Source organism: Cheilinus undulatus, linkage group 4 (genome assembly GCF_018320785.1).
Source record: "Cheilinus undulatus linkage group 4, ASM1832078v1, whole genome shotgun sequence".
NCBI classification, from domain to species: Eukaryota; Metazoa; Chordata; class Actinopteri; order Labriformes; family Labridae; genus Cheilinus; species Cheilinus undulatus.
This window is the reverse complement of record NC_054868.1, coordinates 30,687,998-30,715,997: the sequence shown is the minus strand read 5'-3', so window position 1 is coordinate 30,715,997 and position 28,000 is coordinate 30,687,998. Positions and strand designations below refer to the sequence as shown.

Genomic DNA, 28,000 nt, shown 5'->3' with positions numbered 1-28,000 from the left:
ATTAAATCATTTAAAAATATTTTGGCTAACTGGCAAAAATTGGTCAAAAGTGGCAAAACTTGGCAGAAAAATAGTAAAGGTGGGTTATAAGTGACAAAAATTGGTTAAGGATGGCCAAAAAGGGATAAAGCTGTTAAAAAAGAGGGCAAAAATGGGGAAAGCGGTAAACAAAAGTGGCAAAAATTAGGTAAAATAGGCAAAAAGGGTTAAAAGTGGAAAACAATGGAGGAAATAAGTTGTGAAAAGTGGTTAAAGAGTAATAAATTAAAAGTGGCATGAACGAGTTCAAAGTGGCCAAAAAGGCTAATAATGGATCAAAATGGGAAACAATCATGAAAAGTGGTTAAAAGTGGCAAATGTGAGTTAACGTGGCAAAACAAAGGTTAAAAGAGAGAAAGAAGGGAAAGAGCAGCAAATACAGGTTAAGGAACGGTGATGAAAAGAGGTTAAAAAGTGGCACTAATAAATAACTGACATTAGAATAACATCCCAACTCTCTTTTCAGCTCCAAAATGAAGTCACTGTTAGCAGCATGCTAGCACCAACACACATTCATTGAAGCTAAATAGTACAGCACAGTTAGGTCCAAACTTCGTCTTTAATGCAGGACATATTTCATTTTGTTTTTTTAATTGATGGGGAAAAATTAAAAATGGTCCTAGGGCGGTATTTGGCCCCAGGCCATAGTACGGACACCCCTGCACTAATTACAAAGTAAAAACCTACGACAGAAAAATATCAAACATTGTTGTGGTTATAATCAAATATTCTATGGCCTAAAGCAGTGGTTCCCAGTCTGTTTTTCTTGGAGCTCCCCTGCTTGTTTCTAACAAAAGCTGAGACCCCCATGAGCCAGAAGAAAAAGATTACACACTGCTGTCAAAAAACAATGCACATTTGAATAATTTCATTAATAAAACCCAAAAGGAAATCTGTGCCCTTATGTTATTATTCTCAAAAGGCCTTTGTATAAACCATCAACTGTGTTTTATCAGAGTAGAAAAAGCCTCACACCCTTCCTGCTACCTTTGACACCCTCTCTAAGGGAGGTCTTAGACCCCAGCTTGGGAACCAGTGACCTAAAGGAAATTATTTCTTTCTTTTTGTATGGATGGATTTAACAAAACAACACTTATCTTTCATTGACCCTTTTTGCTTTTTCAATCACCACTGCTTAACCATATCATTTGCTCTCTAGAAAAAGGGCAAAAAAACAAGATAAATGATCAATGTAACTCAAATGAACTGCAGCCATATGTAGTCTTTCATTCATCTGATACCTATTTAATCTGTTAGAAAATTATACAGTATGAGCTTGATGCATTTTGCAACAAAAAATACTGACAATAGATTTAAAGGCACCAGTCAGGAAGAAAAAGACTATAAATCCTGCATACAGTTATTAGAATAATTGTATTTTTGGAATTGACACTTTCATTCAGCAGATTGAATCATCTCTAAAATCACACCTAGTCATATTTAAACGCAGGGTGAACACCTGCATCCAGATAAGCACATTTCGGTCTATTAGTTCTGTTACAATCCTAACTGAAACTGCAGATGCTGATTAAAAGGCGTAGTAGTATGTTGTAACACGTAAGCCTGTTTGTTTAAATGAAGCATGAAGAGTCTGTCAGACATGATGAGGAAGATAAAACACACACTCACACAGAAAATCAACCAGAGGAGCGAGAAAGAAACTTACACTCAGTCTGGATTTACTATTCGATTTTCTATTGTTTTGCTGTCTCTGTCGGGCTGCACAGCATTTTTTAGCATCGCTGGTGGCTCCAGCTATGAGTTACGTTATTACACAAGTCGAAATAAAACCTTTTTGACGATAATAAGGCCTTTAATTTAAAACATACAAGTATCATTATTTCAGTTATCATTAAAGTTTTTTAAATCTGTTTTTGGATGCTTGGTTTTATTTTTGTAAGTCTGTGTTTAGTCAACAGCGAAAAAATAAGTCTTAAAAATTCATTCCGACAAAAATAAACATCAAATAAACAAAAACGAGACTGAAAAATCCTACACGTTTTATTTCAAACGTTACAAATTCAATACCATGTGAAGGCCTAATATAGCAGTTATTCAAAAGGTTTTTTCTCCATAGAAACAAAAAACGTCACGCGCTGTCCCAGCTCAGGACATCGTTGATTTTTTTGTAGTCGTTTTGTGTGTTTTTATTTGACACTTCATCCTGTGGTTTTGTTAAATCGAGTAGGATAATACTTTGATAGCTCCAGAAGGGAAACTGCACACATGAGAGACAGGGTAATTGGGTATCACTCCGCGCAGTGTCGCCGGAGGTATGAGCGTAGAGTGCGGGGCAAAAGATGGCGCAGCGGCGCAGCGTCCAGCCTCCAAATGGTCAAACGTCAGGCATGATGGGAAGTTTCTAGAGAGGAGCGAAGAGAGCGCGGGAAGGATACCGCTCGCAGGTGGAATGCTGGGTCTAATGTGCGGGCTTAATCGATGTCTTATGCCTTGGTCTCCATACAAATCAGGGCACTGAATAGAAGGAGTCATCCTTTGAGCGCCGAGTGGAGGAAGCACGCGCGTCACGCAGCGCTCCTGTGTCATGGGTTCCTTTAACGCTCCCAAGTGGAAATGCTGTCTTTTAAAGCGCTTCCTCCGCCGTAGAAAACTCCCGTTTTCAAACATATCAGCCGACATGGGGTCCAGTGTCCAGTAATTCCCTTTGCCAGGATTTCCAGGCTCACGGGGCATTTTGACAAAGCAGTCATTCAAAGACAGGTTGTGACGGATGGAGTTTTGCCACGCGGGGAACCTCTCCCGATAATACCCAAAGCGCGTGCAAATGAAATCACAGATCTCACTCAGGGTGAGTCTCCTCTTCGGGCTCTGCAGGATGGCCATGGTGATGAGAGCGATGTAAGAGTACGGAGGTTTCACAGAGCCGGTTCTGAGGCTTGGACCAGCCTGTAACCGGACTGTAAAGTCTCCCTCCTCCCGGTCTGCAACAGTAGAGGATGAAGCGCGTTTCTCCAAGTCTGCTCTGTTACTCCCAAACTCTGACAAATGTGTCTTCTTCTTCTCTTCACCAAAGTCTCTGTGTACCTCCACATCAATGTCTGGCTCACCCATGAGCTGTCTCTCCAGGGTCATGGTCCAGTTTTTGATCCCCAGCAGGCGGTGGTCTCGCCTGCCTGGGACCCTACAGGCGCAGATCTATTGTCCTCTTTCATTCACAAAAAAGTCAGCGCATCTGAATGCATCTATGAATCCTCAGCTTCCCAGTCTCAACTTTCTCCTCCTCCTGCTGCTGCACAGTCTGTCTTTATGAAATCTGAAGCCATGAGCTCTGTGAGACAGGCCCAAGATCAGTGTGTTTTAGCATATTCAGATGTTTAATGATAGGGTCTGGAGAGCAGTTACTTTTTTATAGTCATTTATAGTTTATACATCTACAGTGGCTATGAAAAGTCTACACACCGCTGTTAAAATTCCACATTTTTGTGGTGTAAAGAAATTTTCAAATATATCATTTAATCACCTGTTCACAACCCTCTTCAGGTCACCCCACAGATTCTCAGCTGGATCCAAGATGCATATTCTCCCACAGATATGGGAGACTTCATGACCGTTTCTGCAAAATCCAGCTGGTCTTGGATCCTTGTCAGCATGAGAAAAGGCTTCCTTCCATCTAGCCAACCCCCCCCCCCCCATAGCCAGACATATGAAGATCAGAGTAAAGAACACCAGACCCACGGTGACGCATAGTGGTGGTAGCAGGCTGAGAAACTTATTTACAATGTTCATTGAACAACATCTGCCAATGTTTTTCACTAAACCTTCAGATGCCTGCTAGAAAGTGGAAAATAAAGAGTAATTTCCAGTATGACAGTAATTCAAGACCTGCATCCAAATCAACAACAACAAAAAAAAATTCACCAGAAGAAGTTTTGGGAGGGCCAAGCAAGAGCACGGGTCTAATTCCTGCTGAAAATCTGTGTGGTGACACGAGGAGGGATATGCACAGGAAATGCCCCCATAATCTGACATTTTTTGGGCACATCTGCAAGGAAAAGTTTGTTAATTTTACTGTGTAGAGATAGGTCACTCTGAAAGACTCCTTAACGAAAACACTGAATGCTGTTGTGAAACCAAACAAGCTTTAATAAAATATTAGTTGAGGTGTTTGCATAATTTTGCAACCAAGATTTTTCCTTGAGTATTTATCCTTTTTAATTAACTCATCCTGAAAAATTCTGGTTGTTTTTCAATAGTTTTGTATGTGTTACTGGTCACATTTGAGGTGGAGAGTTCTGAAATTATACATCTTGACATTTTTTTTAAAAATCACAAAAATGTGGACATTTTACTGTGGGTGTACTGACTTTTTATAGCTACTGTATAATCTTGTATACAGAAAAATCTGCATCTGCCATCAGGCATCATTATCAAACCCATAGATCTTTTATTTAATCTTTTTATACATTTATTTTTATGTTTTTCTGTAAGGTATTTATAAAACATTCCAGTCTGTATTTACCTGAACTATTAAAGCAAGTGTCCCTAGCATTGGTTTGAAAGTCAACAGCAAACTGTTAATGAGTATTTAATTTGCCCATATAAAAGCAAATTAAAGACACAAAAGGAGAATTTAAAGGTGCTCCATTTTACTTTTTGGGGTATTTTTTATTCTTTAATTAATCAGATATTGAGATAAATCTTAGAAATTGTTGCTGAAATGTTGTGTTATGATATAATTTTGAATGTGGGCTGTGTACTGTTTATTGCACGCAATAATATAGTATTGCGTATTAGTGTGCAATGTATTAAATAAGTCTGTTATTTTCCTGTGAAATGTAGTGAAGTAAAGCAGCAAAGCATGACAATACTCAATATGCATTAAGTAACTCCTTAAATTCCCTGTTAGGTTGTAAATGTTTAAATGTCAGAAACAGGTGAGGCTTTTTAGATTTAAATATGACTAATGTTAAATCGAGACGGCCTCTTTCACTTTATGAAGCTCGTTTCTGTCTTTTATGTTCTTGGCTCACTCACTGCTCATTTCCTCTGCTGTTCCTTGCTTTTGGACAGTTTGGCACAGCAAGGAGCTAGAGAGAGAACCAGAGACAGACAGACTTGCCTCTTTCTGGAAGGCTGTTTCAAATAATAGGAAGACGTAATGCATTTTGAAATAATAGCCACACTGTATCAATTCAGGGGAGGCCACCCACTTTGCTAACATGAGCCTGTGCTACAGGGTGAGCTGAGGAAACCGTGGGAAGTCTCATTAATGAACCTTCCCCCTGTACCTCTCCATGTAGTTTAATGTGATTTGTTTAAGGTATAGTGGAGGCTCTATATCAAGCACTGACCTTACTTATGTATCTAAAAACAACTAGGAAACAAATCCAGTGATTTATACAGAATTTAATACCCATGAAACCCTGCACAACTCACGCCAACAATATATTTTCTTGTCACAAAAACAGCATTGCTAAGAGATTAGTGCACCAAGACTGTGTCCAAAATCACACCCTGGCCAGTATGTAGTAAACTATAAAGTAAACATGCCGTTTTGTAGTGCTGTCCAAATTCTGAGTGAGCATTGCCATACCTGATATTAGTGCACTCATATTATCCCGCTAGGGCTGGGCAAGTAATCACAAAATGACCTGCTGCAATTGTCAAATCGCAGACAGTGCAATATTTCTTTGACCTGAAATGTGTTAAAATACCAGTTTGATGCATTTTTTTGCAGCACAGATTTTATGCTCTACACATTATGCAAACATTCAAGTCTTTTTTTAGTATAGTTTACAAAAATCCTACTCTTCTTGTTCATGTATATGTTCAAGAATATAAAAAAAAGATCATCCTGTCCAACAAAGCAATTAATATCAAATTTGCCATATGGGCCAAAATCTCAATTAGATATTTCTTTCAAAATCATTCCCTAGTTTAACTGATCTAATTCTGTGCTGGTTATAATATAGAACGAACCTAAAAATAACTGCCTATAAAATTGCAATCACAACATTGGGACAGAAAAATTGCAATTAGATAATTTTTGCAAATCGTTTAGCCCTATATCCCACAATGCATTATGAAAACTAGAGACTTACAAGCAGAAAGTGACGTTTGGCTCCTTTTATACATGTCAGCAGGACAAGTGGAGGACAGCAAGCATGTATATATAACACAGAAACAAAGGACAGATAACATTTTGACGCATTTTTACATCAATCTGTTAAAATAAAGTGCCAAGGATATAGCATGAACCAACCCTTTTTCTTGAGTTTATTACAGACAGCAGACAATTGTCTGTATGCCCAAGTAAATGAGATACAGCATGAAAATATGCATCATTATTTTGCTGAAAACTTACAGATCTTTTTTTTTTTGTTAAAATATTTTGTATAGTATTAGTTTTCAGTAAAATTATACTGCTATTTCAAATCTCAAGCCGTCGCTGGATATCTCTGAGTGTTGTTGCTTTACTTTTTAATGAACATGACGTGATGTCATTATTATCAGCTGCCAGAGTGATGCCCAACATAGGTTTTTTTTTTAAAATAATTCTGATGAGTGCACAATATAGTTCACTATAGACTGCTCACTTTATAGGAAATAGGGATTGAGTGTGTGATTTCAGACACAACCCAAGACAACAACCCAAACAAACAAGGTAAAAACCCGTTCAAAACAACAACAGAGAAATCAATTAAATAACTTCATTAACATGTGCAACTTAATGTGTATCTACTGAACTTAGCAGTCATGCTGTCAAGGTCAAGTGGAATAAATTGTTGAACTTTACAATAAACACAATGCTGTGCTACAGTTTTGATCCTGGACTAAATTACTTTCACTCACAAATGTGGATCTGCAGAACATTACAAGCAAGCAACACTGAAGATATCTGATGATAATGTCAACAGTTATGACTAAAATTTACCCAGTGTGCCTTTTTTATGCAATCTGTTGGGTGTCTTTGGAAAAGATCTGCAGCTCTGCTACAAACTGTGCTTTAATAATACACAGCTGGAAAAACACATTTCCCTTCACACATGCTTTAAACAGGCTGTTTTTTATCTGATGTAAGAGAGCAGTTGTCAAGCCAAAGAGAGTTAATGGTGTTGCTCTCATGTACAGCATCGGACGCTTATTTAAACACTAATTCTTGAAAGATGTTAGAAGGAGCTGCTGCTGCTTCTTGTTTGCTAAATGTAGAGAGTTTAGAGTGAATGTGGTCCTGGCATGTTGTTAACAACTTCTGTGTGTTTGTGTGTAAGAGCTTTGTCACATGTGAAATAAAAACCTTTGCTCCTGCTAAGGTTCCCTAGTCATTGTGTTTCCGCTGAGCTGAGGTCAGCTTCAAAAAGTTTCCACACTTGCGGCAGCACGAGTTGGAGCTGCTCTCTTTCCTGGGGATGTGCCAGCAGTTGACACAGCGCACTCTGTACTTCTTATACCTGCAAACATTAGAAAGGGAAAAAGTGGTGGTTAAATGTATTTGTTTTAAATATTAAGACACATCAGTTATAAGACCCTGTTTAGGATTTTCAATGTGAAGTTGCTGCAGCATTGAATCAATTTCTATTATTTCTGCAGGCTTGAATTACAGAGGTAAAACCACCCTTACAATAGATAATGGAAAGGTACAGTGTCTTTTATTGTAAGTCTGTTTGACATGTAGTCCTCTAGAAGTGCATACATTTATCTCAACTTTAGTGGACCTCTGAAAGGTTTCCTTAACAATTTAACAAATGCATGAGAAGAAAGGGATGTTCAACATATCTTATTACCTATCAGTAAATGAAAAGCTGTGGTGCTGTGCTTTCAAACAGAGTTTTAATACATAGTTGTCTTTGATGATCTCCATTAAAAGGCAGAATAACTCAGCAAATATTCCAAGGAATCCAACGTTTGTCTTTATCAAGTCATATTTAGTCCAACTTTGTACTGCTGTAGTTTTGACATTATGAAAGTGGTCTTCATACAAATTATATTTTTATTGCAATTCTTATGTGCTGTTGTAAGTCTTGATGTTAAAAACCTATATGATCAAACTCTTTGAAAACATGTGCCTCAATCACGTCAAGACTTAACCTTGCTCCCATGATCTCAAAAAACAACTTCTGTGTGCGGCTTTGTGTATTTGTTTTGAAAATAAGTAACAGCATCAGTGTGACTGTGAGATACCTTATTCCACAAGCATTACACAGTGGGGTCCCATCCTCTGCATCCCTCCACATGGGGGTCTTCCTAGTGCAGCAGGATGCACATACTTTACCCTCTTGTCAAACAGAAAAAAACATCTTTATTTCAAATTAAGTATCATTATAAAAATTATCCAAGCTTCAATTTTTTTAATACCCGAAAGAACATGTTATGCAACCTGAATTTTTTAGGAAATTAAAACAACAATTTGATTAATATATATTAATATAATATTTGATTAGTATATTGGTAGGGATAATTGTATATTTTTATGTCATTGTCCAACTTCAAAAGACTTGACAAAAACTTTTTCCATGCTCCAATAGGACATATAAAAAAATTTAAATTGTGACTGTTGTGACTGTCATTTAAAACGTACTTGTTAAGAGGTTTGCTGAAATCTGTAATGAACTTAAAAAAACACTGAAGGATTGTTCTAACAATGGAAATATGTTTCCAAAGCTCTGCTGTAAAACTAAGGAAAGAAATATTTCATGTTGCAATCCAAATGATGTCTTGCCTTAAACCTTGCTGATTTCAACTATACTTTTAGGATGTTCACCTAACAGTTTAAAGTTTACATGATGTCTGTCCGCCCGTCTAAAATGATGCCCTCAACGCCCAGTTATTGATGTGGTGGTGCCCTCTGCTGGACAAACAAGAGAGCACATTAAAAAATAATGTCATGCATTTTGAGAATAATTCTCCGATCTCAGGATCTTTTCCTACTGTCTGTCCCCAGGGTCAGAACTGAACTGGGTGAAAAGGCCTTTAAATTTGCTGCCCCCTTTGCCTGGAATGACTTACAGAAAGACCTAAAACTTAGTGAACTGGTCTCATTGGAAGCTTTTAAGAGGAGGTTGGTTGACTTGGAGGCAGTCAGATCTGTCTGCAAATGTTTTGAATGATGTGTTTGAGCATAGCTGGTTTTAACAATTACTTGTTGCTTTCTCTTTCTTTTTTCAATACACATTATCATTTATGTTTCATCCATATGGGGGTTTCTAGCCATGTGCTCCCTGTAAAGTCAAAGCATGCTGCTTCACTAACCCAGGGAGCATATTTAGAGAAGAGCCTTCTCTGCCAAGTAAAACTGTATGCTATATCCATTTTACAATGAAATGGTATAATGTATGAGTGTTCCTGACTGAATTCAGGTTATAATATGAATTGATTTATTGCTTGAATTTGTTGAAAAATGCACAAGTTGAGTAATCTAATAATAATCGCATATTAAATCGCAATCACTATATTGGGGGAAAAAAATTGCAATTAGATTATTTTTGCAAATTGTTCAGCCCTACAGCGGATTTTGGCTAGCTCTTCAAAAGGCCTTGTGCCGACGATCTGTGAAACTATTGAATTTGTGAAACCACTGACGTGCAGCGTTATTGTCCAGTGGGAATTTTGGCAGTTATTTAAATTTAGTCTTTGTCTTAAAATTAAATACTTTAGTCTTAATCACAGTTTAGTATTTTTTTCCTTTATAGTTTTAGTTTAGATTTAGTAAATGAAAGCTCAAAAACATTTAAATCCATTTTAGTCATAAAAAGTCCACATCTTTTAGCAACTTATTTTAATCAAAATGTGTATTCTCCAAAACCACTTATTTAGCCAAATTGTGTAATAATACAGTAAAAATGCAAAACATCATACGTCAAGAATTCTAATGAGCAGTAGTCGAGCACTGCCATTTCAGTCTCATTTAGGTCAGAACTTTTGTCAAAGATCTATTGTAGCTAGTCTTCTCTATTTCATATTAAAGGTTACTGATGAAAACTGTATTCATATTTTAGTTGAGGAAATAAATAGTTGCTGTCCACAGTTTTTTTTTCTTTACAAGTTTGGATACATTTTTGTTTTTAAATGAAAATGGTCTAGGAAAAATAGGAGAAAAAAAATCATAGATGGCAGGTGATATGGTGTGATGTATGTTAAACTAATTTTGAATTACTCTTAAATAAAGCAATTCTGTTGTGTGCTTTTATGCTTGGCTCTATATAGTTAATAAAAAAGAATTTAAGTCTATGAGAGAATCTTAGCCTTTGTATTGTCTTGCAGCCAGTACAGAGTAAAGCAAGCCTCTTGTCAATTGACAGTAGAGATCGGCTCCGTCCCTGTCGAGCCCAGAATAAACGGTATGGCTGCATAGAAGGGAAAAGTTTGAATGAATTCAACTAACTGATCAACTCAAATGTTACTCACTGAAAGAAGATGTACTTGAGTTGTTCTCCTCATCTGAGCTGCTTGTTTTCAGGGATTTCAGGCCTGTCCGAGTCCTCAGCCTAGGTTTTTTTACTCTCTTGCAGAGCTCCCCGCTGTGGTGGGTACACAAAAAGTAGATACAGAAAAGCATGTTGTGACTTTGACTTACTTAAAGTTTAATGACCATCTTTTTAAAATCCCAAATTGAACAGAAGAACTAAGCCACTACCTGTACTTGGAGGTAATAAGAAGCCGGCAGTGCTCCTTACTGTCATCGAGCTCTGTGTCCATCCTAAATGTCACACCCTGAAAGTCTGGGTCCTGGATATCAGCACTGCGGCTGGGATGACGTTGTTTTCTGGGAGTCTTACTTCTCCACTGCTGTGTAGAAGCGGGAGCAATATCCTCCTTGTGCACTGGCTTAGGGCCCAGCCCTGAAGTTGCAGGATGTGTGGGGTTTGTTTCTCCGTTACAGATTGAGGAATTAAATTGTGTAATTGGAAGGGATTTTTCCTCTACATGACAATCACAACTGTCTGGTTTAGGTGCTGTAATTTGATCTTCTTGGTTTGAGAGTGAGTAAGAGTTTTCTGGGGTATTATATAAGAGTAATGATGACTGTGATGATGGCAGGGCAGAGATAAGCTGATTGTCAGTCAGAGGTCCTGAAGTAAAAGTAAAATTTGCATTGTGGTCTAGTGTCAGAGCTGGCTTTGACAGATTTGGTATTGTTTCTTCTTCTGAATTAAAAGGCAACAATGTATTAACAGAAGCATTTTCAGTCGAAAGGACATTCAAAATATTCTGTTCAGAAGAGAGACAATCCTGACACTCCTGGTTCCACCCAAAGTGTCTGCTTAAACTGGACTTGTCCGCTTTTGTGACTGGGTTTTGTGCTTGAGGAGATGATGTTGCACTTTTCTTTGCCAGCTCCAGTCTTAAAGAGTCGATTTCTTCAGCAGTTGATGACTGAACACAACAGCTCATGCAGGAGTCCTTCAGGCAGTCCTGTGGTTTACATCCCTCAGCTTCTCTTACATCCCTCCTTGGGCTGACACCTGCTGGGATTTTTTGGCTTTCTGAGAGCGAATTACCTCCCTGATCTGAATATTTTGCTGTTGTATTCACTGCATAGGCTATTAAATTGTCTAATGTTGTGTCTGGTGATTCAGAGCTTTGCTCTGACCATTTTACATCACTGGGATTTAAAAGCCTCTCACACTGTAAGTTAATCAGACTCAGGACTCTCCAGGGGCTGTTACATTCCTGTTGTGGCTCAACCAAATTTGTGACCCTGCCGCTATAACTCTCCTCTTTCACGTTTTTCATCTGATTCAAAGGCGACAAGCAAGACAAGCTGCTATGGCAGGAACTATTGGAGATGTTAAACAGCTGCATACTCTCTTCTTCTCTTTTGACACTGAGAGGACCTTGTCCAGCAGTCTCATTTAGCCAAGTGGAGGCTGAATGTGGGTCCAGGAAAGTGCTGTGAATAGGGGATGGTAGCTTGGAAACCTCTTGGAAAAGGTAGAGGAGAGCTGAGTGGGGGGCATCAGGCTCCAATGGACTTTGGTTTCCCTGGATGAGGGCTGCATGTGCACTTGGCCCTGTGCTCATATCGAGATAGTGTCTGTATCAAAGATAAAACATGCAAAACATATTCAGTAGATCCTGCTCTCTAAGTAATGGCTGACTAAATGGGTTCAATATGCAGTTACAAAGTAATAGAGTAGGAACCATGGACGGGGGTGGAGCAGGGCTTTAGCCTGGATGTTTCCTCAAAATCTTAAAGGTAGGACAGCAAGAATGTTACCACTGAGTTTTATGGTGATCAATAAAAAAGAAATAGATTTTGATAAACATACGGATCCTGCCGATCAAGACACGGAAATTTGATTCTTGTCACCAAACAGAAAAAATAAAAGTGTTTTTATTTTACTTCTAAGAGGTAATACACATATTGTGATATGGTAAAAAACACTCAAATATTTGTAGTAGAAATGTGCCTTTTCTGCATTTTAATAAACAAATCTCCATCTGGAACCTTACTTTTTTCTTTTCTAATGAATCGTTCGAATTGTACATTTCTTCACTAAATTCCTACCCTACCTATGTTGTGTAACTTAGAAAAGTAACAATACTTTTTTCCTTTTTTGAGGAAGCAGAAATAAATATTAAAGACATGCTGTTTTTTATTTCAGAGAGATGAAAAACAATTACATTCAATAAAATGATTGATTAAATTTCATTTGAAGAAACTTCTGATGTTTGCAGGCATTTTAAATCTTAATTTGTATTGAATTGTTAGAAACAGTGCATTTAACTTCCTTATTAGTATTATTTTAAAGAATACACCTGGACCCTCCTTAGTTTGAGCTGAGCCCCCTGATATTAAACGCACTAACTTGTGCCCCTGATAGGAACCTTGGTGAACAGTATACATTTAGTTCACATTTCTTTGAACTTTTCTTTTTCTCTGCTAAAATATTTTATGGTTAAATCTTCTCAAACAGTGTTCACTGAGTGAAAATTAGCTATTAATTAACAGAACACTATTAAAGCTGTTTTTAGCCTAAATTTACCTTCCTTACTAAAGGTGAGCTTTAAGGACTATTGTGTAAGTACCGTGTCAACATAGTAACCTAGGCTATTATTGTGTTTAACAGGCATGTTTCCATACAGTGAAACACAGTAAATGAGATGGGAGTCAATTAAAAAAAAAACAGCAACGTTAAAACAGCTTAAAAAATCGTTTCCTCATTTTGAAACAGGACACAGATGCTAGCAGGAATCGTCTACGGTCTTTGTTTTGGTATGTAAAACTCAAACATGGCTAATTCTTCATATTCAGTGAGGCCCATAACAACATTTGTCAAACTTATTACGAATATTGTAACACGAATTCACTCACCTGATAGAATGTAACAAAAATAATAGCTCTTAATGAAATTTGTGTGTTTTATAAGAAAAAAGTAGCACTTTTCGTTCTAGAAAGACAAAAAAAATCGCGGTTCTTTGAAGTTTGAATGTCGCGAGCACAAAAGCTTGTCGAAGGCGCTTTTGACGTATTATAAATCATGCAATGTATGTCTTTCTGTATATATTATGGGTTTTTACCACCACTCTAGATGTTAAAGGGGAAGATAAAATGTATATTAAAAGATGGAAGCAATGCCGGCTCCCTGCAACGCATCAACTCGGTGGTCCTTATTTAATCAGCATGTAACGTTGAGAAATTGCTGCCCGGTCATCCTGCAAGCTATCTGCTGGTGAACAGCATTATGGATTAAAAAACTCTTCCCGTGATCGCAATAGCATAATGTCAGTTTCACCTTAAAAGTCTGTGATGATATTTGACCTCTTAAGGCCCCTGATGCTAACCAACACTCAACATACTTGTAAACGGTAGTCTACCACTAAATATGCTCCACATCAACATCAAACCTTTATATTACACGCTAACTCACACGTTTGTGAACTATACTTTCGATGCTCACCTCAGATCTCTAGATCGATCGTGCTCAGAATGATCAAGTTTGCAAACTGACAAGAAACTCAAAACTGATAGAGCTGGTTGCTGTCACATGGGCGTGTTTTGGACCCAGTGGACTTGCGCGGGTGTTTTTGGTTTGGTAGATTACTCTTTCTTTGTTAAGGGGCAAAACAACGACCTCCTAATACCGGCCTGACTTGGTAGCTGTTTGTAAGGCCTTGTTGCTAAAACACAGTGATGGTAGAGCTATGACCAGTATGAACCCTGATAGTTAAAGTGAGCTATATTTGGTTGGTTTTCTAATTTAATAGTGATAAAACAATGACTTTTATTTTTAGGACTGGCATTAAATATTTACAGTTCAAGAAAAAGTGAATGTGCAAAAGTAAACCTTAAAATTGATTTTATTGCACAGCTTTAAATACATATTTCTTACACATGACACACAACTGGCTTAAATGTTTTTCAACAAGTACAGTAGATTTAAGTACAAAGTAGATGGTGGTTAAGTCCTCAAATCTGATTAAGCGGTCTAATGCAGGCTAAACTGGGTCCTTCACAGGCTGTAACCTAAGAATTTTGACACACTGGATAACATTTAGCCAACCACCTCCACCTCCTCTTCACCTGATCAGGATTAAGGCACACCTGAACCACATCAGCCAATCATGCCTTAATCACTGGGAGGAGTTTTAAAAAGCATCCCCCCTTAAATGTTCAACACACCTGGCTATGTTTTGAAATGTTTATGGTGAAATGCAAGTTTCAACAGTTTAAAAGAGGATTTATTATACTTAAAATTCTGTCCTTGTGTGTCAAGAAAACTTTTTTTTTCCATTTAAATATGGCTGCTTCTTCTGTGGCTGGCTTTAGTTCAAGATTTTCACACAGGTATAGCTGGTTCATACTGAGTAATCACCACAACACCTACAGGTGAATTTGGTACTTAAAACCAAAGTAAATGCTATCCAACCGTATCTGGTGAGTGAATCAGGGTGACAATGATGGACCAAGAGAAACAGAATTAACACCATCTCATAATAATTGTGCGTATTTGAGCTTTACCAAGGAATGTTCTATTAAACACAGACAAAGACAAACTTTGTAAAAACTTGCTCTGCAATGTGTGAAACAGTGTTTGTAAAATGGCGTGGAATATTAAAAAGAGCAGCTTCTGATTTTGTATAGTGTCAGTGCCGGCCTGAAAACCCTCCACATTAATAAATACGTGGTCAGTCATAATTCCACATTTCTTTGGAAGTGACCATTAGTTTCACCTTCAGTGAGACTCCTATAAAGTCCATCTCTGTCTGATCTCATCCATAGGCTGATGCTGTCACTGGTTTACTGTGGATTTTTCACTTTGCAAGGTGCCTTGGAAGTTGCTACAGACTCTTCTATCGTAGCCGTGAATCTCTTCATTGTCGCCCCTTTACTAAACCAGCACAAATTGTGTCCACTTTGCAGTGCTACCCTGCAAGTCTCATCAGTGCCTCTTCTCAGTGAGGTTTGGGAACATGGCCGTCCACGTAGAAGTTCCTGGTGACTTTGGGCAGGGTGAGCTCCATGCCCTCCAGCTCTGAAGTGAGAAAGATCTGGCATCCCAGCCGGGAGTTTTCCTGAAGCATAGGAGCCATGTCTAGCATGTCATCCTCCCTGCAACACAAACACACATGATAACCCTTTCAGCTGTCTCAGCTCATGTATGTTGAGGTTCAAATGTTATGGTGAAAACACTGCAGCAAATCTACCTCTCCTCGGGTTCTGGCAGTTTGTCATAATGGTCCGTGCTCACATAGACCTGACATGTTGAGCAGGCCAGTGATGCCTCACAGGCTCCTAAATAAAAGACAAACACAGCCGATGAATGAAACAAACATTTCTATCATCATAAATAAATCAAATGTTTATATGAATGCTCACCTTCTAGCTCTATTCCATGCTTGTGAGCCAGATATAGGACATTATCTCCCACTTTGGCCTTGACTGGTATCCTTTTGCCGGACCGATCTATGTACACAACATTTACCCTAAAAAGTAGTTAAATGAGAATTTAGACCAGTACCCCATACTAACAAATTCATTTTGTTTTTATGTTGCCAGCATTTGAAGCACCTGTTCAGGTACTCTTTTGTGACTTTTTTTCTGTGCTTTACATCTTTAATATTACTTCATGGTGGTGAAGATAAAACTTCAGCAATCTTGTCAAAATAATTAATATCTGTCAAACTGAGTACTGCTGCTAATCAGTGTTAGGGCTGGGTGGGGGGCCGGTCAAAGAGAGTGAATTGAAGTGCTCTATGTGATGCTAGCAGTCTTTTCTTCTTAGAAGAAGAAGAAAAAAAAACCAAAACAAACAGCTATGAACTCTTCTTGACATGTCAAGAGGAGGACAGCATTGGCCAGATCTCCTTCAAATAGAACTTTAGATCTGAATGTGATAATAAATGCCAAGGCAACACTGTAGTTAAAGTTAAAACAAGAACTATACAGTTTCTTTGGAAAACTTAATTTATACATCTATTTCATTAATGTGTCACATTTAAGCTCCTTTGAGGAACCTTGATTTGTGTCAATTTACTCCCCCGTGGACAAAGTAGGAGAAGTAATGTCCTTCCTGACCTTGTACCTACAGTATGTAATTGATTTCTGACAAGAAAAAAAAAACATCATTCCTTGTTTAAATTTCTAATACTTCTCTATCACACAACTCAACATGAGCCTTTGCACAGGAATTCATGTTAAAAGGGCTGTTCCTGCAGCATGCTTTTACAGCCTCACCTGACAATGAGCCAATAGAAGAGATGACCAGCATATAAAATAGAAACAAAGAAACAATCTTTCCATTCTCTAAAGGTCTTGTTTTTTTTATGTCATACAGACACACCAATAGTTCCCTTTTTACCCCCGCCCCCAAACAATTAAGGCATAATTATAAAATGTATTCTCCTAATTCTGTATAGTTATCCATATGCTTTGTTAATTTGAAGTATGAATCTACAAATGTTATTTTTTTCATGATTTGTGCAGTCCATGTTTACCAAGGTTATTGTGTGAATAAACGCCGTTTCAGCATGACTGAGCACAAATCTGGCCCATGTTCCCTAAAGACTGGATGCATCCTCCACTGACTTGGGCTGAACATTTTTAACATTTGGTAGATGTGTTTATATAGCAACTTTCAATAAGTACATAGATGAGCTTTAACACTTAAATTTTTTTACAAAAAGCTCTTTGTAAACTCACACATCCCCCGGGTCTTCTGCATTGGAGCTCCCCTCCTCACTGTGATAAAGACCTTTAGAAAACAAAGCATGAACAACATAAGTACAAGTGTTTCTCCTTTGAATTGGGACATCTGCTCCTCCGGACCGGATACTTGTTGCAAGTCCCATAAGCCAATCTAGGATTTTGGATCGAAGTTACACAAGTGTTATTGAGCGAACTTTAGACTTATTAGCTGCTGATATCCTTTAGCCCACTACAGAATAGGTTTGATTGGCATCAACACAGCCGAACGCATGTTAAATACAAAGTAAACTTCTTTAAGCCTCAATCAGAAGTATTATAAAAACACAGTCGCGATGGTGTTTATCATACCGACAGAGGCTAAGCCTGCTAGCAAACTGTACCACTCACCTATCGTGGTTTGTAAATGTCGATTTATCGTCTTGAAGTTATCAAATGAGCCCCTTCTCTGTAAACTAGCCACGCTGCCCACACAGCTTTTTAACTTATAGAAAGGACAGGTACTACAGTCCGGAATAACTCGAGAAAGTCTCAAAGTCAGCCCCATGCTCGACCGGGCTGCAACAGAGGCCGCCATCATCGTGTTTTGGTCACGCGGGCAACATTGACCAATGGGAAAAAGGTGGCGTTGTACCGTATCTACTGTGACGTATACTTACAGCAGAGGACGCTGTTGCCTCATTTACTGCACAGAGGGCAGAGACGTTACCAGAAGAAACATGAAGTGTTGTTTTTTTACAGTGGCCAATAGCACAAGTGTTCAGTGAAAACATTTGAAAGTATGACAGGAAAGTTAAAGTCGTCCGGTACGTCACCTTTTCCAAAAGTAACTGTTTCTAATTGTATGTTTCATGAATAGCATTTATGCATTTGCACGTTAGCATTACAGCAAAAACTCCAACACTATCTCAGTAAATGATTTCCGGTCTAAAATATCTCATCACACTTATTTCAAGTTCCCTTTACCCAGGTCACAAAATGACCATATTAATATTTTTTTTTTTAAAGAACTAAAAGGTGACAAAGATGAGAAGAATCAACCTAATTGATAATGTTGTGTTAATGTGCCTAAGTAGCTGTAGCTGATCACTTGTGTCTTTTTGTAGTTATTCACTTACATGTATTTTCAGACTCCAGTGTTTGTGTTTATGTGCAGTTGAAATGGAGGATCTTGCTCAAAAGGGCGTTTGAGAAGATGAGGACACCTCTGATGAAGAATTCGATCCTTTTCTTCATTTGTGGTATGATTGAGTTTTTTGTTTTTTTAATCTGTTAGAAAAAGCTGATCTTTGTAAGTAAATATAATGAGACATAACAAATGTTTTAGTTTTTAAAGTAAAATTTCAAAAATGACTGCGAAATGCTGTTAATAATCAGTATTAGTATTATAATCCAACATATTTACTCATGTGCTGTCTTACGCAGTGCCGGTGGGAGATGGCAGAATGGACTCTTCAGGTCAACTGGAGGTTTATTTTGTGGGCACATATTTCACACATCAATCAATCAATCAAACTTTATTTATATAGCACTTTTCATACAAGAAAATGTAGCACAAAGTGCTTTACACACAGACAGATGAATTAAAGGAAGATAAAAGGGGTATGACCCAAACCCACAATGCCTGACCTCCTAATCCCCCCCAAAATCTGAATCAAATAAAACACCTACATTTTTTGCCTGCTCACATGGATTAAAAGATAGTGCTTGGGTTTGCTGACCAATTTCTCTCTCTTGTCCCCTGCACCAATGACTAAAACCTGAGTTTTGTCCTGGTTGAGCTGTAGAAAGTTCTCTGCCATCCATGATTTAATGTCTAAAATACAGTTAAAAAGGGCATCAAGTGGCCCTGTGTCATCAGGCAACATAAAGTGGAGTGTCATCAGCATAGCTGTGGAAATTGATGCCGTGCCCCCTGATGACATTCCCTAAAGGTAACATATAAATATTAAAAAGAGCAGGGCCTAAAATTGAGCCTTGGGGAACTCCACACTTCATGTCATAAAATTTGGATAAGTGATCCCCAAGGTTCAAATAAAAATTTCTATCACAGAGATAAGATTTAAACCAGTTAAAAACAGTGCCAGAGATGATGACATGATGGCCAGCTGATTTTAGTTATAACCACACAGCTCTTACAGCCAATCACAGCACATTATCCCAACATGGCACACTTTTTAGATACAATGTTCTTCTCACTAATCCTTGCTTCATCAGTGCTTTTCACACCACACTGCTGCTGGTAAAGCTTCAGCTCCACCACCCCTGCCTCCACATTACTGGTCAAAAATTTGCTGCACTCTCAAATTCAGTTTGATGCTACTACAGAGTAGATAGATTGCAGCTAAACAGACTTTGATTGTAGTCAGCATGCATTGACATAAATGTATCTGTCCATATGGGGGTTTCTATATGTGATGTATATTTTCTTTTTAATATTTTTCAGATGGTGTGGAGAGCTGTGCTACATCATGTTTGAAACCAACAAGCGTGGGCTAATAGTAGCTGTGCGCATGAACCCATAGATGATGGCAGTCAGGAAAAGCCTTGGATCTAATAAGGTATCCCATCATGCGTTGGGTCTTTCTGTTGATGCAAGTGAATGCAGGCATTTACTCAAATAGATATGATGATGCCACAGGTTCTGCAGCACATCAGGCACTCACAGCCATAATCCTTGACAAGCCCTTGTGAAGGATGTAAAGAAGTTCATCAGCTTCAGGTATGCCTCTAACCACCACATGATTTTTATATTTTTATTTATACAGGGTATCTGCGGGGTCTTAAAAATGTCTAAAATCCAATAATTTGAATTTAAGGCCTTAAAATGTCTAAAATTTTCTTAAAATCTCATAAAATGTCTTAAATACGATATTTAAAAGTCTTAAAAATGTATTATTAATATATTGTTGTAACAGAATCGTGGAATTGGCCAATAAAAATTTAATTTACAATTTAATGTGGAAATCGTGGAAATTGAATAAATTTGATTGAAATACTGTGTTTTTTTAGAAAGAGAAACGTATACCTGAGGAATATGTCCCCAGGGAACACTAAAGCGGGGCACAACTTGTCCCTCACTCACCCCGCCCCCCTCCTAAACAATAACAGCTGGTCGAAGCGGCTGCACGAAACACTAGCAAACATCACGTAGCCCCATATGGGCCGGTACCGTCGGACTTAATGTTGCACCTTCAAGAAAACTCATCCGTACTTTGGGTTATTTTACCTCACCACACCGCTCACCCTTCGGACGCTCAAAATCAAGTCGTACAGACTCGAGATTTTATTAAGTCTAAATGATGGGTTTCATGTGGGCGGGGCGAATATGTGGGCTCATGATTTCTCGAGCCCAATAGCAGAAGATGCATTCTTTCTTTAACCTGATATTTGTGTTAAAATACTAATTTAAAACCTTTTTTGCAGCAGAGACGTTATGCATTACACATCATGCAATTATTCTAGTGGCATATTTTTGGTATAGTGTAAAATAAATCATATTTTCTTCATTTTTTTGTTTTTTCTTGTTAAATATAAGAATTATATACAATTTTCATTCCCTTTGTTACAACAGTTCATATCCAATTGGAAAAATAAGTTAAAATAATTACAATTAGATATTTTTCAAACTTGTTCTGCCCTAGTTTGTTCTAATGTTGTGTTGCTATTGATAAGAATAGTTATTGTTTGTTTTTGTTGGAAAATACATGGGATGAGGAACATAGGAAATAATGGCATATTAAATCGCAATATAATTATTGGGTAAAAAAACTATCAATTAGATTATTTTCCTCAATTGTGCAGTTCTAGTCCAGCCTGTGGTCATGCCACAGATGCAGAGGGCTACTTGTTTAGCAATTTTTCGTAACTTCCCACGGTATTTCAGACCATCAAGGCAACACTCCGCGTAGCCTAGCAACAGGCTACCTACAATACACTGTGTTGGTTTGAACAAGGCTAGCAATGCAGACAGAAGTAGCCCCTAGATACCAAGTATAAAACATGTCCTTATCAACTGTAGCTACAACTGTGCAAGTTTAGTTTTATGCACTTTAAGATATGCCTGGGTAAGATGTGACCAAAATTATTTACAGAATTTCATTTTATTTTTTCATGTTGTTCATTTAATTTTTATTCAAGTGAAAAAAAAACCTTTCTTCTACATCAGGTTATGTTCAAATACAGCTTTGTTGTTGTGATTTTGTCATGTTACCAAATTTAAAAGGGAGACTTTGAATAAAAAGTTCATATTTTTCATCAAATTGATCTGTATTTGAAATTTGACATTGCCAGCTGCTTACTGGGCACCAAACATGTCTGACCCAGCTACATTTCTTGATTTTAAAATTCAGCCCAGTTGAATTTGTAATTAAATAGCCTTGGTGTATGGGATTTTTCAGTTAAATGCCTAAAATAAGGTCTGTGGTGAACACAAGCTCAAGAGAGTTTAATGTTAACATAAAATACATCTGAAACGTGCCTCCCCTTTAAATTGTGTATCTTTTCACATCTTAATAAAGGCGGTTGCAAAAGAGCAGCTATCTGGACTACAGCGTTTGTCAGGACCATATATGTCATCACTCCAAGCGTGGCATCTGAGCCTGCTGCTCACTTGTAACCGCGGATGATGACGTTAAATTCAGTTGACGGTGTTGTAGCTCAATATAGCATGACATTTGCTTTTTAGTTTCATCAGTTATATTAACAAAACCAGATAAAATCCTTATCTTATCAATTTATGAAGATTATCTTTATGAATGAAACATTTAAGTTTCATAAACTTTAATTGGATACAGGTCTTATTTTCAGCAATGATCCAAAAACCCATTGAAAAATCCCATAGGCTCACTACCAAGGAAACCCAACGATGCTAACTTCCATGTTTTACCTACAAAGTTACGTCATGACTGCACCGCTATTGCCATTGTTGGGCTTCATAGTGCTTCTAGACACAGATGTGTGACATCAGCGAAACTACATCCATGTTTATTGGGGTCTATGGTGGCGCCATGGCAACAACATTGTGGTTAAAGCTTGTTGAACACTTGAGAGTGTGTTTCTTGATATTCGCACCAGATTAACATTACGGACTTTTCTAACTTTTGCTGGATTGCTAGAAGTAAAAACACTGTAATTTAATACATGAATACACTGGATATTGTCTATTTTGTCTGAATTTAATGGCCCATTTATCACCATGTGATCACCACATTAGAGTGTAGAATGGACTCCATGTTCTAGAACCTTCTATAGAACCTCGATGATGTCATAAAGCGTTCCGAAGAACAGAGCTTAAACATTGAAATTGCCAATATTTCTCATTCTTACTCGTTGGCTCATCGGGTAACAACTTTGACAGTTGTGAGGGCGAGTTTGAATTTCATTGCATTTGCATTTTGGAAAGTATCATTTGTTGGTCAACATGTGGTACAAATCTTGGAAACCAAGAAGTACTGCTCGGCGTTCAGCCGCCAGTAAAAAACTGAGTAAGTTGTAACTTTTTCATGATTTTAAAAGAAAATTCCAATTGCAAAGATTTGACACAAAATTAAAACATGAAAGTATTAATTAGCATTTGAAAAAAGGTAAAAACAGAATTCTTAACTGTATTGCTTCCATAACATTTTCCACAGAGTTAAAGTTGGTCCTTTTTTCATATTAAGGATACTTCTACAATGTGCAGTAGTGGCACTTTTGTAAACTTAATTGTTTTTCTACATGATTTTTTTTTAAACATTTCATGTACTTGATCAATAAATAACTGAAGCCTTTTATGTGATTGTGTAATTGCAAAGCCTGACATTGCAATTAGACAAACAGAGCAGCACTAGTTGATCTTAAAGAGTATATTTTTTAATGATTTTAGAAATGTTATCTTTAAGGGAGTTTGCATTGCATACATTACACGTGTTTTAATCTACTCTGCTGTGGGCTGGTAGAACAGGATAACTGGTGTTAATTTTGCCAGATATCTTGATTTTGATCCTGGTCTTTACTTTAAGTCATTTTAACCTATATTTAAAACATTTTAGTCCAGTTTTAGTCAATAAAAATCCTTGCTTTTAGTCTTTATTTTAAATCAAAGCATTTATTTCCTTTTAAGTAGTTCAATCAGCTAAATTAGTATAAATGTAAAACACTCAAAATGCAAAATCAATATTTTAATTGATTTAAACATACTGATGAAGATACTGACAAACCTTAAATGAAAAGTGGAGAAATATCACAAATATTCAACAGTCTAGCAATAACAGTTTAGTCTCTATTTAGTCTCCCTTACAAAAATGAAACTTTCTTTTCATCAATTAAGCTTACTTTTTGAGTATTTTTTGTCCACGACTTACTTTTAGTTGCTCTAAGTCCCATCTCCAAAATGGAAAAAAGGCAGCAGTCTTAGTTAAAGTTGTAGTCAATTAAACCAACAGTTTTTTTTTATCAAGTGAAATGCATCCTCATAATTATTTTACTTCTGTTTTCTGCAGGGTGCTACACTGACCCTCTCATCTATGCGGTGCAGAGAAGAGGACTTTCGAGGACACAAAGCAGGACCAGTTCCACCCGCTCTGTCACTGAGTGTTCTTCTAGCGACGGGTCCAGTAGTCATGATAGAATAAGCACCTGTTCGTCCATCTTCAACAGTATGTTGAGAAGTGTTTTATCATTGATTACTAAAATAAGAGAATGACCGAGAGTCATGCTACAAGATATTTTATAAAATTAAGCCCATTTTAAAGAAGCCTTTCCTCACCTCCCAATGTTTTTCTGTTCTCAGGTTTGAACAGAAACGTCAGCCGAAAGAGGAAGAGTCTCACGGCTGAGCCTGAAGAGGGGCCCAGCAAACGTAGAAGAGAGTCCTCTGATTCTGCTGAGGGCCACATCAACAGCTCATGTGGCTGTTTTTCTGATAGGCTGACCATATCTGGAGATAAGGGTATATTTACATTTATAATCATTATTTTTTGTTATTATTTAACAACTATGATATAAATATGATTGTGTGTCTGATAAATGATGCTTTTTTTGGTAATAATGTACAACCAAAAGCATTTTTAACGGCCCAGCTAGGGACAAGAGTTGGAAATTAGCAATTGCTATAAACTCTCAGATGTCTCAGATTCCTGCTCTGTTATGAAACTATGTTAAACTGCATTGTCCCTATCAAATAAATAAATTCAAGTTCAAACCTGTTTTTGCTTGTATTTTGTTTCTGTAGCCATGTTTGAGACCAAGTACAGGACAGAGAACCTGCTTGGGGGAGGAGCCTTCGGGTTGGTCTATGCTGGCTACCGAAGAGAAGACAACCTTCCGGTAAGTTTCAGAGATGTTCCACAAACACACATAATATTGATAATAGCTTGGATTTATATAGCACCTTTTATGGGACCCAAGGTTGCTTTACAAAAGATACAACACAAAAGACAAACACTATGTTTAAAGTCTGGGTGGGGGGCAGATTTTGGAGAGGCTGTAGTGAATGCTTGAGGAGTTTTTCTAACATGTCCAAAGATGGAGCACCTCATAGTTCAGAGAGGGTGTTCCTGAGGGTGGGGGCTGTAGTCCTGAAGGCTCCATAGGTACAGAGTTTGGAGGTGGGAACTGTGAGAAGGCCATTGTCTGAGGACCGGGGGCTCCTGGTCGGGTGTATGGGTGAAGAAGGTCAGAGAGGTACTGAGGGGCAAGGGCATGAAGGGAGTTGTAAGTGAGGGGGAACTGAGAGCCACCGGAGATGGATAAAGGTTGGGGTTTTTCATGTCTCCTTTCTGTTCATATCACAAGCTAACCAAATGTCTGTCTTTTATTTTCTGTAGGTGGCAATAAAATACGTATCACATTCAGTCACGGACTACGCACAGCTGGTAAGTGATACAGTGTCCATAAAAAGTATTCACCCTTTGGAAGTTTTACCCGTTCATTGATTTTATAAATCAATCATGATGTATAAAAATATAAATATATATATTCTGTCTAAAAAAACTCTCTCACTTGACCATGAAGTCTCCCACCTGGCTTTTGGTGAACTCCAGTAGAGATTTACTTTGAGTTTTCATCAATAGTGGCTGTATTTTTGCCACTCTCCCACAAAGCTCTGACTGGTAAAGAACCCGGGTAACCATAATTGATTTATAAAATCAATCAAAGGGTAAAACATCCAAGAGGTGAATACTTTTTACTGTATCGTGTTCTTCTTTATGCCAAAATACTTAATATCATTTTTATGATATGATGCTTGTTTCTCTGCTTTTTTTTAATGTTTAGAACAAAACGATTTTTCATTTTTCCCCATCCATTCTTAAACTGCAGTTTACTTTTTAAAGTGTGGCCAAGAAGCTTTAATTATTTCTCTCATTTTATTGATAAAGCTTGTTGACGGGGAAATAAAGGAGGTTCCTTTGGAAGTGGCACTGCTGTGTAAGGCCAATCCAGCAGCATCTAAAACCAGTCCAGTCGTGGCCCTGCTGGACTGGTATGATGATGAGAGGAATTTGATCCTGGTCATGGAGAGACCGGTCCCCTGCTGTGATCTGTTCAAGTATGTAGGTGCTCGGGAGTCAGCCATAACAGAGGAGGAGGCAAAAGTAAGTTGAATTACAATTCAAGAATTCTTATCCATCTGTGCACACGCTGTCACTCACTCTTTATACCTGTGTGTTTCTCCCATAGCTCATTGCAAAACAGCTGGTGGATGCTGGCATAGAGCTCCATTCTAGGGGGGTTTTCCATGCAGACATAAAAACAGACAACATCCTCATAGAGTTTGGCTCTGAAGACCCTCGAGTCCGCATGATCGATTTTGGATGCAGCATGTTTATTAAAGATAAGACCTGCCCGGCACAGCTAGGTAAGCTGTCACTCTTGAGTCTCATTTACACATTTTCTGGATCGTTTCAGGGAATTAAAGACCTGATATTTTCCAGTATTTTCCTTCACAAAGGCAGCACAGGAGATTGTCTCTTGCACTTGCATTTGAGTAACCTAAAATACTTTGTAATTAACACTTGATAAAGTAAGTAAGATATACAAATGACTTAGAAGAGTACAAGTAATACCCGTTTCATACTAGTGGGCTATTTCAAACAAAATCAACTGCTTGTAGCAGGTACTTAGCTTTTTTTAAATTATCAACTCAGTTTTACCTGTACATTTATGTTGGTTAACTTAAGTTTAACTACACTGTAGAAACTTTCCTACACTTAAAATTTCTGTTTAAATCTAACTCAAACCAACATGTTTAAGAAGTTTTCTTAAAGCTTTATGTTATTCATCCACTCCAAGTTTCTCTTGTCTTTACTCTGGAACATTAATTCCACTCAAAGAAAGACAATTTAAGTGACTACAAGTGACACTAACTGAAAGATTCACACTGTACCAGGAAGTCCTCTCACTTCATGATCAGTATATCATCCATTGTAGATTGTGGATGCTCCTCATAGGTTCTTCTCTAGCTCAGTTAGTAACTTCACTCATATTGCAAAGAGTCTGATGCCATAAGGCATTCTGGGAAAACTCTGCACATTAAGGGATGTTTGTCAATTAACCTTATACAATTACAAAAATACTTACATTGATTGAGCACTTTTTTTCAAAAACCTTTACTGTTCGGAATTACAGTGAAAGACTCAAAGGTGCAGTTGATCCAGAAAGTACACTTCCTCAGAGTTCAGTTCATGGTCCTTATATTTAGGTTGGTCCTTACAGGAGGGACTGACTCAGTTAGTAACTCGACACAGAAAAATAGAGCTGAAATAGGTATTTTGGATGTTAAAGTTTACACATCCAATTTTTTTGTAACGGTTTGGTCTTGCAGTGCAGGACAGCTGTGTAGATTTTTGAGTACAAGTTAATGTAATTGGATACAAGGTTTGTCATCTCTGTCTTAAACAGCCACAGAAGGAAAACAGAAGTCTGTCATGCTCTGTCCACATCTGTGCAAAGATGTAGACATTTTTTTTTTTTTAGCATTTGCAAAAAAACACAAAGCTGCAGACTTCTAACAATCAGAGCAAATATGCAGTTTTAGGCCACTTAATACCTCGGCCTAAACTTCAAAAACATCAATAGCTGCACAAAGGTTTGAAACATTTTGTGTTGTTCTCACTTCTGTTTACAGCACAGTCAAACTTTCTTCTTTTTTTCTGCCTGTTTGAGTGTTGGTTTGACCTGGTTACAGCACCTTCTGGACAGTGGTGTGAATCAGTGAACCAGCAGCCCAGCCTTAAGATGTTACTTGCTTACTTTAGGCTGACTTTCCTTGAAACAACAGTTAAACGGTTTTCCTCACCCAACATTACTTGATAAAAACCTAATAATAGGTACACACACGACTATCAAGTAAAGTTAACTTTATTTGTGTGTCTGGATGGCTATCAGGTTACAGTTTACAACATGCATGCATCTATAGTAAAATCACAACAGCAGAAAACAAATAGAGACAACTGAGAGTTTTAGTGAACAAAATGAAGCAGAGTCACTGTCAACATGAAAATGCATAAACCCCACCAGGCACTGGCTGTAAATGTTGCCTATTGTAATCAAAAATCAGCTCAAGCAGACTTTTTTCTTGTGGAAGGAATAGGATAGATAAGATTCATAAACCTAATGGGAAGTGGGGAATTTTGGAAGTACAGTGCATTTGTAAAAAAGAGAATTTGATGACAATTTTTGAATCATGCCCCCATTATTCCTGTCTTTGTCCTCTATTAGTAACTAATCTTTCAATTTTTTATTGTTTGTACTGCAGAAGCAAATGAGAACACCTTCTTTCTGTGGCGCACAGAACAAAAGGCCGAACCAAAAACAGTAGGTCAGCTTGGTGCTGTTATTTTTGATATGCTGTTTAGGCATCGTGAGGATCCT

The 28,000-nt window shown here is 37.7% G+C and overlaps 3 protein-coding genes across 4 annotated transcripts; all 3 read right to left on the bottom strand.

Moving 5' to 3' along the window:
* Nucleotides 1–2,022: 2,022 nt before the first annotated feature.
* LOC121508959 (forkhead box protein D1-like) lies at nt 2,023–3,265 on the bottom strand. The gene has a single exon (XM_041786104.1). It carries the CDS (start codon nt 3,130–3,132, stop codon nt 2,215–2,217), a length of 918 nt encoding a protein of 305 aa, XP_041642038.1. The 5' UTR covers nt 3,133–3,265; the 3' UTR covers nt 2,023–2,214.
* A 2,126-nt stretch (nt 3,266–5,391) lies between these two features.
* On the bottom strand, nt 5,392–13,990 carry zglp1 (zinc finger GATA like protein 1). 2 transcript variants are annotated; one of them, XM_041784221.1, is made up of 5 exons: nt 13,902–13,990; nt 10,634–12,034; nt 10,405–10,517; nt 8,182–8,275; nt 5,392–7,451 (listed from the first exon to the last, which is right to left on the bottom strand). In XM_041784221.1, the coding sequence occupies exons 2-5, from the start codon at nt 12,019–12,021 to the stop codon at nt 7,319–7,321; spliced, it is 1,728 nt and encodes a 575-aa protein (XP_041640155.1). In that variant the 5' UTR covers nt 12,022–12,034; nt 13,902–13,990; the 3' UTR covers nt 5,392–7,318. The 2 variants fall into 2 exon arrangements, with proteins under 2 accessions (XP_041640155.1, XP_041640156.1); XM_041784222.1 differs by having other exon boundaries at nt 8,182–8,244.
* Nucleotides 13,991–14,283: 293 nt separating this feature from the next.
* fdx2 (ferredoxin 2) lies at nt 14,284–17,732 on the bottom strand. The gene is made up of 5 exons (XM_041784294.1): nt 17,537–17,732; nt 17,144–17,195; nt 15,821–15,927; nt 15,649–15,736; nt 14,284–15,553 (listed from the first exon to the last, which is right to left on the bottom strand). Exons 1-5 carry the CDS (start codon nt 17,724–17,726, stop codon nt 15,397–15,399), a joined length of 594 nt encoding a protein of 197 aa, XP_041640228.1. The 5' UTR covers nt 17,727–17,732; the 3' UTR covers nt 14,284–15,396.
* Nucleotides 17,733–28,000: the final 10,268 nt, after the last annotated feature.

Excerpts from the sequence above, each read along its gene's own strand:
- LOC121508959 (XM_041786104.1), bottom strand. The coding sequence starts at position 3,132 with ATGACCCTGGAGAGACAGCTCATGGGTGAGCCAGACATTGATGTGGAG.
- zglp1 (XM_041784221.1), bottom strand. The coding sequence starts at position 12,021 with ATGAGCACAGGGCCAAGTGCACATGCAGCCCTCATCCAGGGAAACCAA. Across the intron at positions 8,276-10,404 it reads CTCAAGTACATCTTCTTTCA|AGGGTAAAGTATGTGCATCC; the intron begins GTGAGTAACATT and ends CTGTTTGACAAG. Across the intron at positions 7,452-8,181 it reads TGTAATGCTTGTGGAATAAG|GTATAAGAAGTACAGAGTGC; the intron begins GTATCTCACAGT and ends TAATGTTTGCAG.
- fdx2 (XM_041784294.1), bottom strand. The coding sequence starts at position 17,726 with ATGATGGCGGCCTCTGTTGCAGCCCGGTCGAGCATGGGGCTGACTTTG. Across the intron at positions 17,196-17,536 it reads ACATTTACAAACCACGATAG|GTCTTTATCACAGTGAGGAG; the intron begins GTGAGTGGTACA and ends TGTTTTCTAAAG. Across the intron at positions 15,737-15,820 it reads GCATGGAATAGAGCTAGAAG|GAGCCTGTGAGGCATCACTG; the intron begins GTGAGCATTCAT and ends TCTTTTATTTAG.